General features: G+C 39.0%; 1 protein-coding gene across 1 annotated transcript in view; it reads left to right on the top strand.

Annotated features, from left to right (window-relative positions):
• LOC126194745 (NACHT domain- and WD repeat-containing protein 1) overlaps positions 1-12,310 on the top strand; it is a 633,295-nt gene extending 620,985 nt beyond the window's left edge. The window contains exon 26 of the mRNA XM_049933012.1: positions 8,692-12,310. Coding sequence (XP_049788969.1) covers positions 8,692-8,912 — 221 coding nt within the window. The 3' untranslated portion in view covers positions 8,913-12,310. The remainder of the gene's footprint in view (positions 1-8,691) is intronic.
• Positions 12,311-15,304: the final 2,994 nt, after the last annotated feature.

Genomic DNA, 15,304 nt, shown 5'->3' with positions numbered 1-15,304 from the left:
AGCGGAGAAAATCTCCAACCCTATTGGGAATCGAACCCGGGTTCTTAGGATTGACAGTCCGTCGCGCTGACCACTCAGCTAGCGGGGGACGACAGCTTGATAATAAATTCAACTGGGAGGAGCACACCACAGAACTGCTGAAGCATCTTAACAAATCTCTATTTGCAATGCGAATTCTGTCAGACATAGGGGATATACGAGGGCTATCTACAAATTTTACGACGAAGGAATTTCCAAGCTCGTCCATCGCTACGATAAGTGCCTTAATTTAAATGTCAACTATGTAGAAAAGTAGTATTTAAGTGTGGCTTTCATCTGTATATAATAAAAAAAATTTCCGATACTTTATTTATTTTTAATTCCAAAACGTAATGTACTTTGTGGATAGCCCTCGTAAAAATGAAAAAGCTGGCATACTATGCTTACTTTCATTCCATAATGTCATATGGGATTATTTTTTGGGGTAATTCATCAAGCCAAGCTAAAGTTTTCCGGGCAAAAAAACCTGCAGTAAGAGTTATATGTGGTGTGAACTCAAGAACATCCTGCAGAAGCCTGTTTAGGGAACTAGGGATACTAACTACTGCTTCCCAATATATTTATTCCTTAATGAAATTCGTCATTAAAAATATATCACTTTTTCAAACCAACAGCTCAATTCATGGAATCAATAGTAGAAATAAGAATAATCTTCACAAGAATTTAAAGTCACTTAGTCTTGTACAAAAAGATGTGCATTATTCAGGAACACACATTTTCAGTAACTTGCCAGCAGCCACAAAAAGCTTAACAACCAATGAAATTCATTTTAAGGATTTATTGGTGGCCAACTCCTTTTACTCCATTGACGAATTTCTCATTAAAACCAACTGATTTGTATATATATAACTTCTGCACAATTTCAGTGCAGTAATGTGGTCATGAACCATGGACCTTGCCGTTGGTGGGGAGGCTTACGTGCCTCAGCGATACAGATGGCCGTACCGTAGGTGCAACCACAACGGAGGGGTATCTGTTGAGAGGCCAGACAAACGTGTGGGTCCTGAAGAGGGGCAGCAGCCTTTTCAGTAGTTGCAAGGCAGCAGTCTAGATGATTGACTGATCTGGCCTTGTAACACTAACCAAAACGGCCTTGCTGTGCTGGTACTGCGAACGGCTGAAAGCAAGGGGAAACTACGGCCGTAATTTTTCCCGAGGGCATGCAGCTTTACTGTATGGTTAAATGATGATGGCATCCTCTTGGGTAAAATATTCCGGAGGTAAAATAGTCCTCCATTTGGATCTCCAGATGGGGACTACTCAAGAGGATGTCGTTATCAGGAGAAAGAAAACTGGCGTTCTACGGATCGGAGCGTGGAATGTCAGATCCCTTAATCGGACAGGTAGGTTAGAAAATTTATAAAGGGAAATGGATAGGTTAAAGTTAGATATAGTGGGAATTAGTGAAGTTTGGTGGCAGGAGGAACAAGACTTCTGGTCAGGTGAATACAGGGTCATAAACACAAAATTAAATAGGGGTAATGCAGGAGTAGGTTTAATAATGAATAGGAAAATAGGAATGCGGGTAAGCTACTACAAACAGCATAGTGAACGCATTATTGTGGCCAAGATAGATACGAAGCCCATGCCTACTACAGTAGTACAAGTTTATATGCCAACTATCTCTGCAGATGACGAAGAAATTGAAGAAATATATGATGAAATAAGAGAAATTATTTGGATAGTGAAGAGTGACGAAAATTTAATAGTCATGGGTGACTGGAATTCGGTAGTAGGAAAAGGGAGAGAAGGAAATGTAGTAGGTGAATATGGATTGGGGGTAAGAAATGAAAGAGGAAGCCGCCTGGTAGAATTTTGCATAGAGCACAACTTAATCATAGCTAACACTTGGTTCAAGAATCATAAAAGAAGGCTGTATACATGGAAGAAGCCTGGAGATACTGACAGCTTTCAGATAGATTATTTAATGGTAAGACAAAGATTTAGGAACCAGGTTGTAAATTGTAAGACATTTCCAGGGGCAGATGTGGACTCTGACCACAATCTATTGGTTATGAACTGTAGATTAAAACTGAAGAAACTGTAAAAAGGTAGGAATTTAAGGAGATGGGACCTGCATAAACTGACTAAACAAGAGGTTGTACAGAGTTTCAGGGAGAGCATAAGGGCACAATTGACAGGAATGGGGGAAAGAAACACAGTAGAAGAAGAATGAGTAGCTTTGAGGGATGAAGTAGTGAAGGCAGCAGAGGATCAAGTAGGTAAAAAGACGAGGGCTAGTAGAAATCCTTGGGTAACAGAAGAAATATTGAATTTAATTGATGAAAGGAGAAAATATAAAAATGCAGTAAATGAAGCAGGCAAAAAGGAATACAAACGTCTCAAAAATGAGATCGACAGGAAGTGCAAAATGGCTAAGCATGGATGGCTAGAGGACAAATGTAAGGACATAGAGGCTTATCTCACTAAGGGTAAGATAGATACTGCCTATAGGAAAATTAAAGAGACTGTGGTATACACAACAAAATTTATTTATATTGCAACCTCAAATTATTGTTATTTTGAATCATTCTTTGTAAATGTTGTAGATAAAACAAAAGGAAAGAAAACTGTAAAAAGATGAAAAACGAAAATTGTAAGATGTACAACCTGTTTTAAACATCAGGTAACAGGTCTATAATTTGGCAATAAATAATAAAATAAAAATAAAATACACCACTTCTAACAAACACCGAACAACGCGCTCCAGTACGCGGCCGCCAAATACATCGCTAACCGCACTTCTCTGGGCGGCCCGCTGCTTCCATCGCTGGCCATCTTTACACGCACGCTCCCTTATGTGGCCGAGAAATACATCGCTGGCCGCACTTCTCCGGGCGGCTCACGGCTACCATCGCTGGCCGCCTTCGCGCACGCGCGTTTTTCAGCACACAGCAATTGGCTACGCCAGGAAACATTGCGTTTGGTTTTCCCTGGAAAACAGCAACCCCAGCCGACGGCTCCATTAACTAGCAAGCCTTATATAAACCCGGCCACCGCCGCAAACGAAAGTTCTCAGTACGCCGTGCTCCAGCTGCTTGTGGATGACTCGCCGCACCACTCGAGGTTACCTGGCTGCTCGCCGGAAAATCTTGCGACTTCACTTGGAGAGACTGAACTTCACTGGACTTGGGAATAATTACGGGACGTGCACCCCACCATGCACATTCGGACATTGGTATAACCCAACTTTAATTCTGCATTACTTCTGAGTGTGAGCCTGGGTAGACGCTTGGCTAACATAATTGTTAAAAAGTGATTTGTGATTTAATAAACCAGACTGAAGAGGTTATTGTGTTATTCCTGGTTATAACAGAGACCTTTGGAGATAAGAGAACCACTTGTATGAACATCAAGAGCTCAGATGGAAACCCAGTTCTAAGCAAAGAAGGGAAAGCAGAAAGGTGGAAGGAGTATATAGAAGGTCTATACAAGGGCGATGTACTTGAGGACAATATTATGGAAATTGAAGAGGATGTAGATGGAGATGAAATGGGAGATACGATACTGCGTGAAGAGTTTGACAGAGCACTGATAGACCTGAGTCAAAACAAGGCCCCCGGAGTAGACAACATTCCATTGGAACTACTGACGGCCTTGGGAGATCCAGTCCTGAAAAAACTCTACCATCTGGTGAGCAAGATGTATGAAACAGGCGAAATACCCTCAGACTTCAAGAAGAATATAATAATTCCAATCCCAAAGAAACCAGGTGTTGACAGATGTGAAAATTACCGAACAATCAGTTTAATAAGCCACAGCTGCAAAATACTAACACGAATTCTTTACAGACGAATGGAAAAACTAGTAGAAGTCGACCTCGGGGAAAATCAAGTTTGGATTCTGTAGAAATACTGGAACACGTGAGGCAATACTGACCTTACGACTTATCTGAGAAGAAAGATTAAGGAAAGGGAAACCTACATTTCTAGCATTTGTAGACTTAGAGAAAGCTTTTGACAATGTTGACTGGAATACTCTCTTTCAAATTCTGAAGGTGGCATGGGTAAAATACAGGGAGCGAAAGGCTATTTACAAATTGTACAGAAACCAGATGGCAGTTATAAGAATCGAGGGGCATGAAAGGGAAGCAGTGTTCGGAAGGGAGTGAGACAGGGCTGGAGCCTATCCCCGATGTTATTCAATCTGTATATTGAGCAAGCAGTGAAGGAAACAAAAGAAAAAATCGGAGTAGGTATTAAAATCCATGGAGAAGAAATAAAAACTTTGAGGTTCGCCGATTACATTGTAATTGTATCAGAGACAGCAAAGGACTTGGAAGAGCAGTTGAACGGAATGGATAGTGTCTTGAAAGGAGGATATAAGATGAACATCAACAAAAGCAAAACGAGGATAATGGAATGTAGTCGAATTAAATCGGGTGATGCTGAGGGAATTAGATTAGGAAATGAGACACTTAAAGTAGTAAAGGAGTTTTGTTATTTGGGGAGCAAAATAACTGATGATGGTCAAAGTAGAGAGGATATAAAATGTAGACTGGCAATGGCAAGGGAAGCATTTCTGAAGAAGAGAAATTTATTAACATCGAATATAGATTTAAGTGTCAGGAAGTCATTTCTGAAAGTATTTGTATGGAGAGTAGCCATGTATGGAAGTGAAACATGGACGATAAATAGTTTGGACAAGAAGAGAATAGAAGCTTTTGAAATGTGGTGCTACAGAAGAATGCTGAAGATTAGATGGGTGGATCACATAACTAATGAGGAAGTATTGAATGGGATTGGGGAGAAGAGAAGTTTGTGGCACAACTTGACTAGAAGAAGGGATCGGTTGGTAGGACATGTTCTGAGGCATCAAGGGATCACCAATATAGTATTGGAGGGCAGTGTGGAGGGTAAAAATCGTAGAGGGAGACCAAGAGATGAATACACTAAGCAGATTCAGAAGGATGTAGGTTGCGGTACGTACTGGGAGCTGCAGAGGCTTGTACAGGATAGAGTAGCATGGAGAGCTGCATCAAACCAGTCTCAGGACTGAAGACCACAACAAAAACAACAACAACAATGTGTTCATTGTGAATAAGTATTATAGTAGCTGTATTACATGTTTATTACCTTATAAATAAATAAATAAACTTATTTTAAATTCAGTCCATTAGTATTTGTTAAATGACTCTTTCATATAGGGTTCATTAAAAAATGACGATCATTCCACTTGGGACCTGTGGAATGGTACATTAGCTTATTTGCTTTAGTTGTAAATATTTGTCATGTATTGTTGTTTTTCTGACATGTTCCACATCCTGGAGGACCTCCTCACTATGGATCAATTGGAATGAAAGTAAATCTAATCTAATCTAATGAGTTTTAACACATACGGTGGGAGATATCTGAAAGTGAACATCCTGAATGTGTTGTGGTCTGGTGAATGATTTCATGGCATTCCTTGTATGATCACATCGTTCTGGAAGGCACACTGAATCAACACAAGTATGCATCTACCATTGGGGATGATATACGCCTCTGTATGCAGTTTGTTTTCCCTCATCAGGGTGTCATCTAACAACAGGACACTGCAAGGTGTCAGACAGCTCGCAGTGTACAGGCATAGTTGGAAGAGCACCAGGATGAGTTTAGTCTCTTCTGCTGCTCATCAAACTCCCCAGATTTAAACCCAGTCAAGAATCTTTGGAACCACATCAGTTGGGCTGTTGGTACCATGGATCCTCAACTGAGAAACCTACTGCAGATGGCCATCGCACTAGATTCAGCATTGTTCCACATCTCTGCTGGTACCTGCCAGAATTTAATTGTCTCTCTTCCTGCACATCTTGTAGTTGTCCATGCTGCAAAAGGTGGTTATTTCAGCTTTTGACAGGTTGTCACATTAATGTGACTGGACAGTGTATAATGCTTTGTTTTATTGTTGTCTTTTTCACATTATAAACATAGGAAAATACCTAATAATTGTTTCCACATATGTTGCAGTTATTCTAGTCACCATAGTACATGGTTTTGTCGCTGTGTGTGGCCATGAGAGATCAATGATCTAGTTCGGCCGTCATTTGTGTAGACTTTCTGCTGTCCTGCTATCGCAGTCCGTTGCCCGGGGTGCACCATCTTGAAGGTTGTCTACACAAATCGGTGGACAAATATTAGAGGGACTAAACACACACAGAAAACACAAGTGGCAGGAACTCACATCCCAGCTGAATTTTACACATTCCAGCAGAAAAGCCTGATCGTTATTGAGGAAACTTGGTAACTCCTTTTCAGCACGCCACCAGGAACCTAAAATAAAACCTTCGGAGATGGCACTGCACATAAAGGCACGTGCTGAGAAAACCCCTCTTGATCCAACAACTGAAGCAGAAACTAAAGAAGAACTACAAGAACTTGATAAAACTCTGAATGACGATACATCGCTTTCGTCACCATTTAGCGAAGAGGAAATCAAGGGTGCGATAAAGACCTTGAAAATATGCAAAATGTCGGGATTGGACGATACATTCCCAGAATTTATAAAACACCTCAGACCTAAAGGCAAAGCACAGCTAAGAAACTTGTACACCAATATTTTAAACACTGGAATAGTCCCACCACAATTTAAAATAGCCCATACGCTAGCAATCCTTAAACCTGGAAAGCCACCAGAAGATCCAACTAGCCACCGCCCCATCGCCCTCTTGAGTGTATGCTTTAAGTTGCTGGAACGCCTAATACTTAATAGAATTCAGAACATCGTGGGTGGAGTAACCCCTCCATATCAAGCAGGTTTCAGAAACAAGTGCAGCTGTTGCGGACAAGTTTTAGCTCTAACATCACATATAGAAAGCGAATTCCAGAACAGGATGAAGTCAAGTGTAGCTTTTGTTGATCTGCCATTGGCATATGACACTGTGTGGCTCCAAGGTCTCATGCTTAAGTTCAAGAGACACATACCTGGTTTAAAACTGGCAACCTTAATGAACAACATGCTGACAAACAGGTCTTTCAAAGTGAGCATTGGCCATAACACCAGCAGATCGTATAAAATAAAAAATGGCCTTCCTCAAGGATCTGTGTTGGCTCCAACCCTTTTTAATTTGTATATCAGCGGCTTTCCAAACACAGTCAGCAGGAAATTTTGCTACGCCGATGATTTGGCACTAGTTGTACAAACTAAAACACTTGGGGAAGGAGCAAACATACTCACAGAAGATCTGGAGTCCTTGAATTCCTATTATAAAAAATGTTGACTCTGCCCTAATTCAACCACTACTGAGGTGTGTGCATTCCACTTGAACTATAAAATGGCCCACCAGGAACTGAATGTGAACCTCTGTGAACAAAGAGTCAAACACAACTCCAACCCCAAATACCTTGGCATAACACTAGACCGCTCCCTAACTTACAAAAAACATCTAGAAAACATAAGCCAAAAGCTAAAGAGTCACAACAACATCCTGAGAAAATTGGCTGGCTCAACTTGGGGAGCTCAAGCATCCACCTTATGTACTGCCGCAATAGTCCAGTTATATTTGTTGCCGAATATTGCTCTGCTGTCTGGCATTCAAGCACTCATACTAAGAAAATCGACGTCCAGTTGAACGAGTGTATGAGGATAATAACGGGTACTATTAAATCCACCCCAGTCCTTTGGCTGCATAAGCAATATCCCACCTCCACAATTGAGAAGGCAAGAAGCAGCAGCCAGAGAGTGGTCAAAAATTCATGACTCAGATTACCCACAGAATCTACCAATCCATGATGTTTTGAACGAAATACCATCAACCCGCTTGAAGTCACAGAAGCCTATATGGGTTAGTACACAAGAACATCAATCTGAAATCAAGGAGCAATGGCAGCACTTTTGGAATGATTCTGGAATTAATAAACAAGTTATCCAATATCCTACTCTGGAATTACCGGGCTTTGACCTAAAGAGATGTACCTGGACTAAATTAAACCGTATCAGAACGGGCCATGCAAGATGCAATGCATATAAGTACAAGTGGGGTCTATGCGACTCACCAGCCTGTGACTGTGGAGCACCAGAACAGAACATCCGCCATATTATTGAGGAATGCCCCTTAAGAAGATACGCCGGACCTGTCTCTGAGGTCATATATGTGAAACCCTCTGCTTTGGATTGGCAGTGCAATCTAGATATTGAGCTTTATGTTGTGACTCGCCGATCATTCAAAGCGCCGCTGCGCAATCACGCGCGTCCTCTACGTGTGGCGCTGTCTGCCAGCCATGCAGCAGCTGCGCCACCTAAGCGGCCAGCCGAGCAGCGGCCACTAGACTGGGATTAGTGCTCATTCGAATGCTAACGTGTACACATGTCTTGCTTGTCAACTTACTCTGTGACTTATATGTGCTGTGTCGTTCTGAAATATATTTGTTAAACTTGACGTTATAACACTTTAAATATATGAATGAGTTTCTAGTCAGGCTTGCCAAACTTTTAATGTGTAGTTATTTTGTCTTGAGTGTTATACTTTCTCCTTTTGTGCTATTGCTTGTTTCTTATACATGTACTATTTTCACAGTGTTTTGTTTTATATATTTCGTTTACATATTGTTGTACTTATATAAAATATTGTTGCTGTATTGCCATATGCAAAATAAAAAATAATAAAATAAATAAGTACATATGTACCTTGTTCACATTGTTACAAACAAATGTGGAATATAACATGTTCTTCAGGTGAGCTGCTGGCAGTCTACACCCCGGAGAAACCAGTGACGTCCTGTGAGGTGACAAGTGGGGGCTGTACTGTAGTGCTGGCGCTACGTGGCTGCTCCCACATCCTTACACTACAGCTGCACGGGCCTGGTATCCAGTCACCAACAGATGGCGTGGTGACTTGTTACGGTGATCCAGGACTGGAAGGGAAGGTTTTTAATGTGGAGGATGAAGAGAGGTGATGCTCTGTGAACACAGTGAAAGGCAAAGACAGTGGTCTTATAGGCAGCTGCATTGCCGAAAAACAGTGTGGACAGTGAACTGTTAAGACAGAGATCTGCAGTCATGTTGATAATACGCTAATCATGGTGAGACAGTTAAAGTGCACAGCATGGAGTGCATGACACAGAGTTGTTATCCTTATTCTGAATCGTGAAGTTTTTTTTTTTTTTATTTTTCCTGATGTTGTCACTTGTCTTGTGAAGCAGATATTATTTGGGATTACATTCTTGTGAGACCACCTGGACTGTTTAAACTCATTGCTTGATGCAACTGAACCTTTTGTGTGTGTGTGTGTGTGTATGTGTGTATGTGTGTGTGTGTGTGTGTGTGTGTGTGTGTGTATGTGTGGGCGGGCGCGCATGCATGTGCATGCATGCACACATACAGAGAGAATTTTATACATCTTCATTAACAATGGAGTCATATTATTTGATGGGCACAAACATTTCAGGAATATGATATATGTAAATGTTCAGCTCTCGGTGACAAATATTTCCATAATTTGATATCTGTAACATAACTAGCTCTTCCTGTAATAGAAATGTATTTAAACTTCATTTTCCTCTTTTGACATTCTTTTCTGAAATTTCTTCATCACAGAATTGAAAATTTCCTCTTGACCTTCTTAATTGGATCTAATTCATCACAGAACTCAATTCCATTTCTCATTAGCTTCTTCTTACATTTTTGGAAAAGCTCAGCAGAATGAATCTTACAGAGTTAACTAAGATTGGTGAATCAGTTTGTTGGTGAATCAGATGCTGACCAAGAAATAGCCAAAATTCCTGGAGGCTGACAGACGTTATTGTGGTGATATCATAATTTATTTGTACCTATACTTTCCTATTATTTTTTCATATTTTTTGGCTGCTTGCTCTGAATTTATCTAAATTGTTAAACATTTGGAATAATTTAAGGAATGCTACTGAGAATACTGGTTATATTTGAGCTCACAGGAACAATGCTATCAACTGAATGGTTAATATGAACAAAGCAGAAATCCATAAATAGCAATTTTATTGAATGTTGTAATATAAGTACTATATTTTATTTTTGAAAATTGATGAAAAATACTGATATTGGTTCCACAGACACCAAATGGAAAATCATTTATGACATGTTACAAAGGAGGAGTTTAACAGACTGGTTTTAAAGATTATTTAATTCATTCAGTGTTTCAAATTACAAATGACATTGGAAAAGAAATGAGTATGATCTTATTAATATTATTGTTATTAATAATAAGTTAACACATTACAGTTGTGTTTGTGTGTTGGTTCTTATAAAAGCAACTCAATTGCCTCATTTTATTTATTGTTCTTGGAAACTTTCTGTTACACGTAAACAGTGTGAGTGAATGTTATCTACAAGGGTCATTCAGTAAGTAATGCATCACCTTTGTCTGTGACCCCATGTCACCTCAATGTGAGAGCCTGTATATGGCCATGCTATCACTTTACTTCTCTATGCCTTAGCCAAGTGTTTGCTGCATCAGTAACTTTCCCATCATTGCTGTAATGCTTCCTGTGGAGTTTTCTGATCTCCTCTTGGCTACACAGACTTGTATGTGGCCTTGCGTAATCATGGATAAGGAGGAATGTCTTTGAATTTTTGGGGCAATGAACTTGCTCTATTCATTTGTTCAGTGTCCTGAGAGTCTCCCTATAGATTTTTAGAGTTGATCATTTGACCAACAAACAACAGAATAGTCCCTTCAGCCCTTTCTTTATCAGTTGAGGGTACTGTTTTGAACTACTTCATTGAAAGAGATGGTGTGGATTGCCATTTTGTTTCAGGTTATAAATCATGAACTGATATTTTGTCAACTGTGACTATGTTCAACAACAGATCTTCATCATCGGCCTCATAATGACCTGCACATGTTCCTCCTTTCCCTTTATGCTTTTTGATTAGTCTCTGAGGAAGCAAGTGAGCACAAATCTTTGAATACACTAACATGTGGACAAGTGTGACAGTACTACAAACAGAGATGTCAAGCTGAGAACTCGGATGCTTGTTCGATATTCATTGATCACCTCAAATTATAGTGTCTGCACATTCTAACATTATAGCTGTCCTGTAGATGAGAAACCAGACAAATTTATTCTCCTTTTTGTGTTTACAACAAATGCTTTGTCCAGCAACTTACCGAGGTTTTAGAAAGAGGCCATTATCTGAAAAAAATTCTTTAAATGCTTGTGAACTTTTGTGATGGACTGGTTACCACCAAAGACATTCAGTGACTTCTCTTTGTTTGCAATGCATCTCAATTGTGGACACCATTTTAACCAGGATTGATCAATAAACAATATGTATTGCATTACTTATTGAATGCCCCTTACACCATTTTAAATTTTTATGACTGGGAGCAGCAACATTTCTTGGATGTCATATCAAGGTAACACTGCAAGTTAATTTGTGGAATTTAAAGATTAAAAACAGTCTCGATCACAACCTTTTATTTTTGCTCTGAGCTGGCAGAGTTGGTGGTCATGTGTGTGTGGGGCATGCTTTCTTGTGTGTATGAATGGTGTGTGTTTCTTTGTTTCTCTTTTGCAGATGAAGGCTGTGGCTGAAAGTTTTGTGTAAGTGTCTTTTAAAAATAAAAAGTTGCATCAAGACTGTTTTTAATCTTTAAATTTTAATTTTAGTGATTGCTGAAAATGTTTTCAAAAATTTTAATTAGTGGAAATGCATAAACTGTAAAGACTGCAGTGATATAGCCAGATTTACAAATGAAGGTGGATGAGCTTAGTTTTCAATAACCAAGAATTGATAGTTTACTTTGTGAGGACTCTATTTAGAAGGATGTTGGCAATGCAAATTTTAAAATTGTCTTCCAATTGTTTAGTGAATTATTTTCCATAAAAGTGCTGGAATTGTTCCAAATGATGATGATTTCTGGTGGTGGCAAATAGCAAAAACTATATACACAAGTAAAAGATATCATTCATAGACTACATGCTTCCTTGATGAGCGAAGCGGAGAACAGCAGTCTGACTGTTTATTTTGCTGCCTCTCAGGAAATCACTGTCTTCAGAAACCACTACTGCCATAATTTCAACAACTGCTTGTCTTCACCAACCTTCTTTCGTGGCTCTGACTATGATCAGTTGCAGTGTTTCTCCATATTACTGTTCATTTTGCATGACTGTACATACCATCCAAAGTTCAACACAAATTCATAAGGAAAAAGGTTAACACAGATGTATTTGTTTGTTTTTATTTTACTTTTGAACTTCTGAATTTATAGAAAAGAGTAAGAACAAAATGAGGCTTGATTAAAAAATAAATATTAACCAACATATACATGCCAGATGACTCTTCAACCAAAATCAAATAATGTGTTCGTGTTATGTGTGAGATAAAAAATAAAATAATTCATTAAATTACATTTTAAAACTTAACTACTTGTCATGCAAGAAATTCACCTATGGATGTCTGAATTCAGTTAGAAAATTAACTGGCATATAGCACTTTTCACATATTTTTATTACTCATTCTGACATATCCATTATCGTATACAATCTCATTTAGTGTGAGGCTATTTTCTCTTACATTACAAAACTACTGACTTTGGCCAAAACAGAGTTGCTCAATAAAAAATCACACATACTTCCCAAAGAAGGTGCCTGGAAAAACAAGTAATAGTATGCCTATAGTTGTACTTTGAGTTACTTTGTACATACTAAAATCATGTGAAGACAACTTTCTAAGAAAATGATGGAAAATCCAGGAAGGAATGTCAACAATGAAGCAAAAGACAGATTGCTACTTACCACAAAGAAGAGCATTTTTGCTCTGAGCTGGCAGAGTTGGTGGTCATGCTTTCTTGTGTGTATGAATGGTGTGTGTTTCTTTGTTTCTCTTTTGCAGATGAAGGCTGTGGCTGAAAGCTTTGTGTAAGTGTCTTTTAATTGTACCTGTCTGCAACTAAAGGTGTCTTGTTTATGGTAAGTAGCAGTCTGTCTTTTTCTACATTGTTGCTAAGAATTCAAAATCATTGATAGTATAATCAGTGCATCTACAGGCTAAAAAGTACAATAAAAGAATTTTGTTAAACAAGTTAGTTGGAGTCTACAGAAGAGAATGTTAGCCCAAAAATTCTGACATCTTACAAAATCCTAGTTTTGAATAGTACTTGCAAAACATAAAATCAACCCAGTAACAAGAATTGATTGAAGGATGTAAACATAAGCCAAGTACATTGTACTCCTCAGAGGAAGACCTGACCATGTGTATGAGTGATAAATGACAAAGTAGTTAAGAGCACAATATGAAACACAAGATAATTCTACATGATAATTACATCATATGACTTGCTTCACAGATTTAAAAGTATATGTCAGTGTGCAACTCAGTCTTAGACCTCTGTGTTGTTTACAGTACCTTACCACTTATACATAATCCATAACTTCAATCTGTCAGTGCTTTTCTTCAACAGTTCTCAACTTAACATACCAATGGTTTGATTTTTGCCATGAAACATTATCAGATAACTCAATTTTAAAAAAAGCAACAATAGTATGAAAAGGATAGATTGCTACTTGCTATATAGAGATGGTCTTGAGTTACAGACAGCCACAACAAAAAGACTGTTATATATGGGAGCTTTCATTCAAAAGGCTTTCTTCTAATGAAGACACTGAACACCCATTTAGATTAACCAGGAGAGGCGTGATAAGAGTTCTTGTGCCCTTGTATTATTATCTTACGCCTATGAGAAAAAGCCTTTCTCTCAGTCTGCAACTAACTGCAAGCTCTTGTTGCATTGTCATATAGTACAAGTAGCATCGTAGACAAATGACTACTGCAGAACAGATGTCTGCCACTAACAAGGTGTGTGTGACAACAGTGTGCTTGGTTCACACATTTGCTGCCTAGGTAGCTCGCCCATGTTCAACTGTGGAGTGCTTGCTGCTACTTCACTACGGTATTGTAGGGTCTTAAAGGTCAACAAGTGTGTGCTGAAGCAAATATATTATTTGACCAAAGACTTCCAACAAATAAATAGACTCTAACATAATCTGCTGTAATATCTCATTTTTACTATTGGGGGGAGGGGGGAAGAAGAAGTTTTTGCACTGGAATTTAGAATGAAACACTTGGCAAGAATTAGAAAGGATGATGCATGGATATTTTCTGCAGGTGGTTTCTGTTGTGTGAGTGTCTCCAGTAGCTTGCTAGCTTGCAGATAAGTTGAGCTAGAGGCCTTGAGAATGTTCCAGCCAGCTTACTGTAGTGTCTCAATGACTCATCGGAACCCTAACATAATAAGAGAGGGAACCACACAATCGCACAAGAATGAGGTGACAACTTCAATGGCCACACTTTGTCACGTGGGCATGACCATTTGCCTTGTACCAGAGATAATCAGAGGCCACCACAGCTCATTTGCACTCTCATGATACTATGCCTATGCTGTTTATCATCTGTCAGATAGACTCAGAGATGCTGAATGCTACTGCAATGGTTGGTTTTCTCTTACACACTCTGCTCAGTTTAGTGGTGGTTATGATGTTAATGGCTCTTGGCTATGAACTGCCTTCTAAAGTGTATTGCACTGTCAAGTGAACTCAATGTTCCATCCTATCATTTATCATATCATCTGTTTGTGCAATAAAGGCATCCGAGAGCCATCATAAAGAAAGTTATTACCGGCTTAGAGTGTGAATGAATAACCAGTAAAATGGGTTCAGAATTCCTAAAGCTGTAGCAACAACTAATGGATTTATAAGAATAGCAAATGGAACAACAACAGTAATAGTAACAATAACAGTTTGAACAACATATTATTCAAAAAAAAATTGCACCCTTGACCATTCTCTAGCAGCAGTCCAGCAACCTGCAGTCTTGCAATCTGCATTCCCAGCATTCAATGACAATAAAGAGAACTGGGAATCTTACAGCAAATGTCTGTAACAGCACTTTGCAGCATTTATGGTAAAACAATGCACATGTCCCATAAGCATTCTTCCTCTTTTGGCATGGTCCAGATATATTTCAGTTTTTTCATAAGCTGGTCCAGAAGCAGACCCAAATTCATTGTCTTTTGTAGAAATATGTGAACTGCTAACATCATTTTATTGAAAGTAAACATACAGTGTAGCAGCTAAACTGAATTTTTGTCCGTCATGTTAAAAGGCAGATCAGACATTTGCAAGCTAGGTAGCGGATTTTTGTGGTTTAGGTTGCAAGTCGTTATTTAGTGCAGCCAGTTCAAGCATCACATACAGTAAGAATTCACTAATTCATGACATCATGCTGCAGAATGTGTCAGATGGAGAAATCTTTCATTAAGCTTTAAAATTACCAGAGCCACCACGTAGCAAGTGTTACAAATAGTCCAGCC

This window comes from Schistocerca nitens, chromosome 7 (assembly GCF_023898315.1).
Source record: "Schistocerca nitens isolate TAMUIC-IGC-003100 chromosome 7, iqSchNite1.1, whole genome shotgun sequence".
NCBI lineage: Eukaryota > Metazoa > Arthropoda > Insecta > Orthoptera > Acrididae > Schistocerca > Schistocerca nitens.
This window is presented reverse-complemented; position numbering and strand designations above follow the sequence as displayed.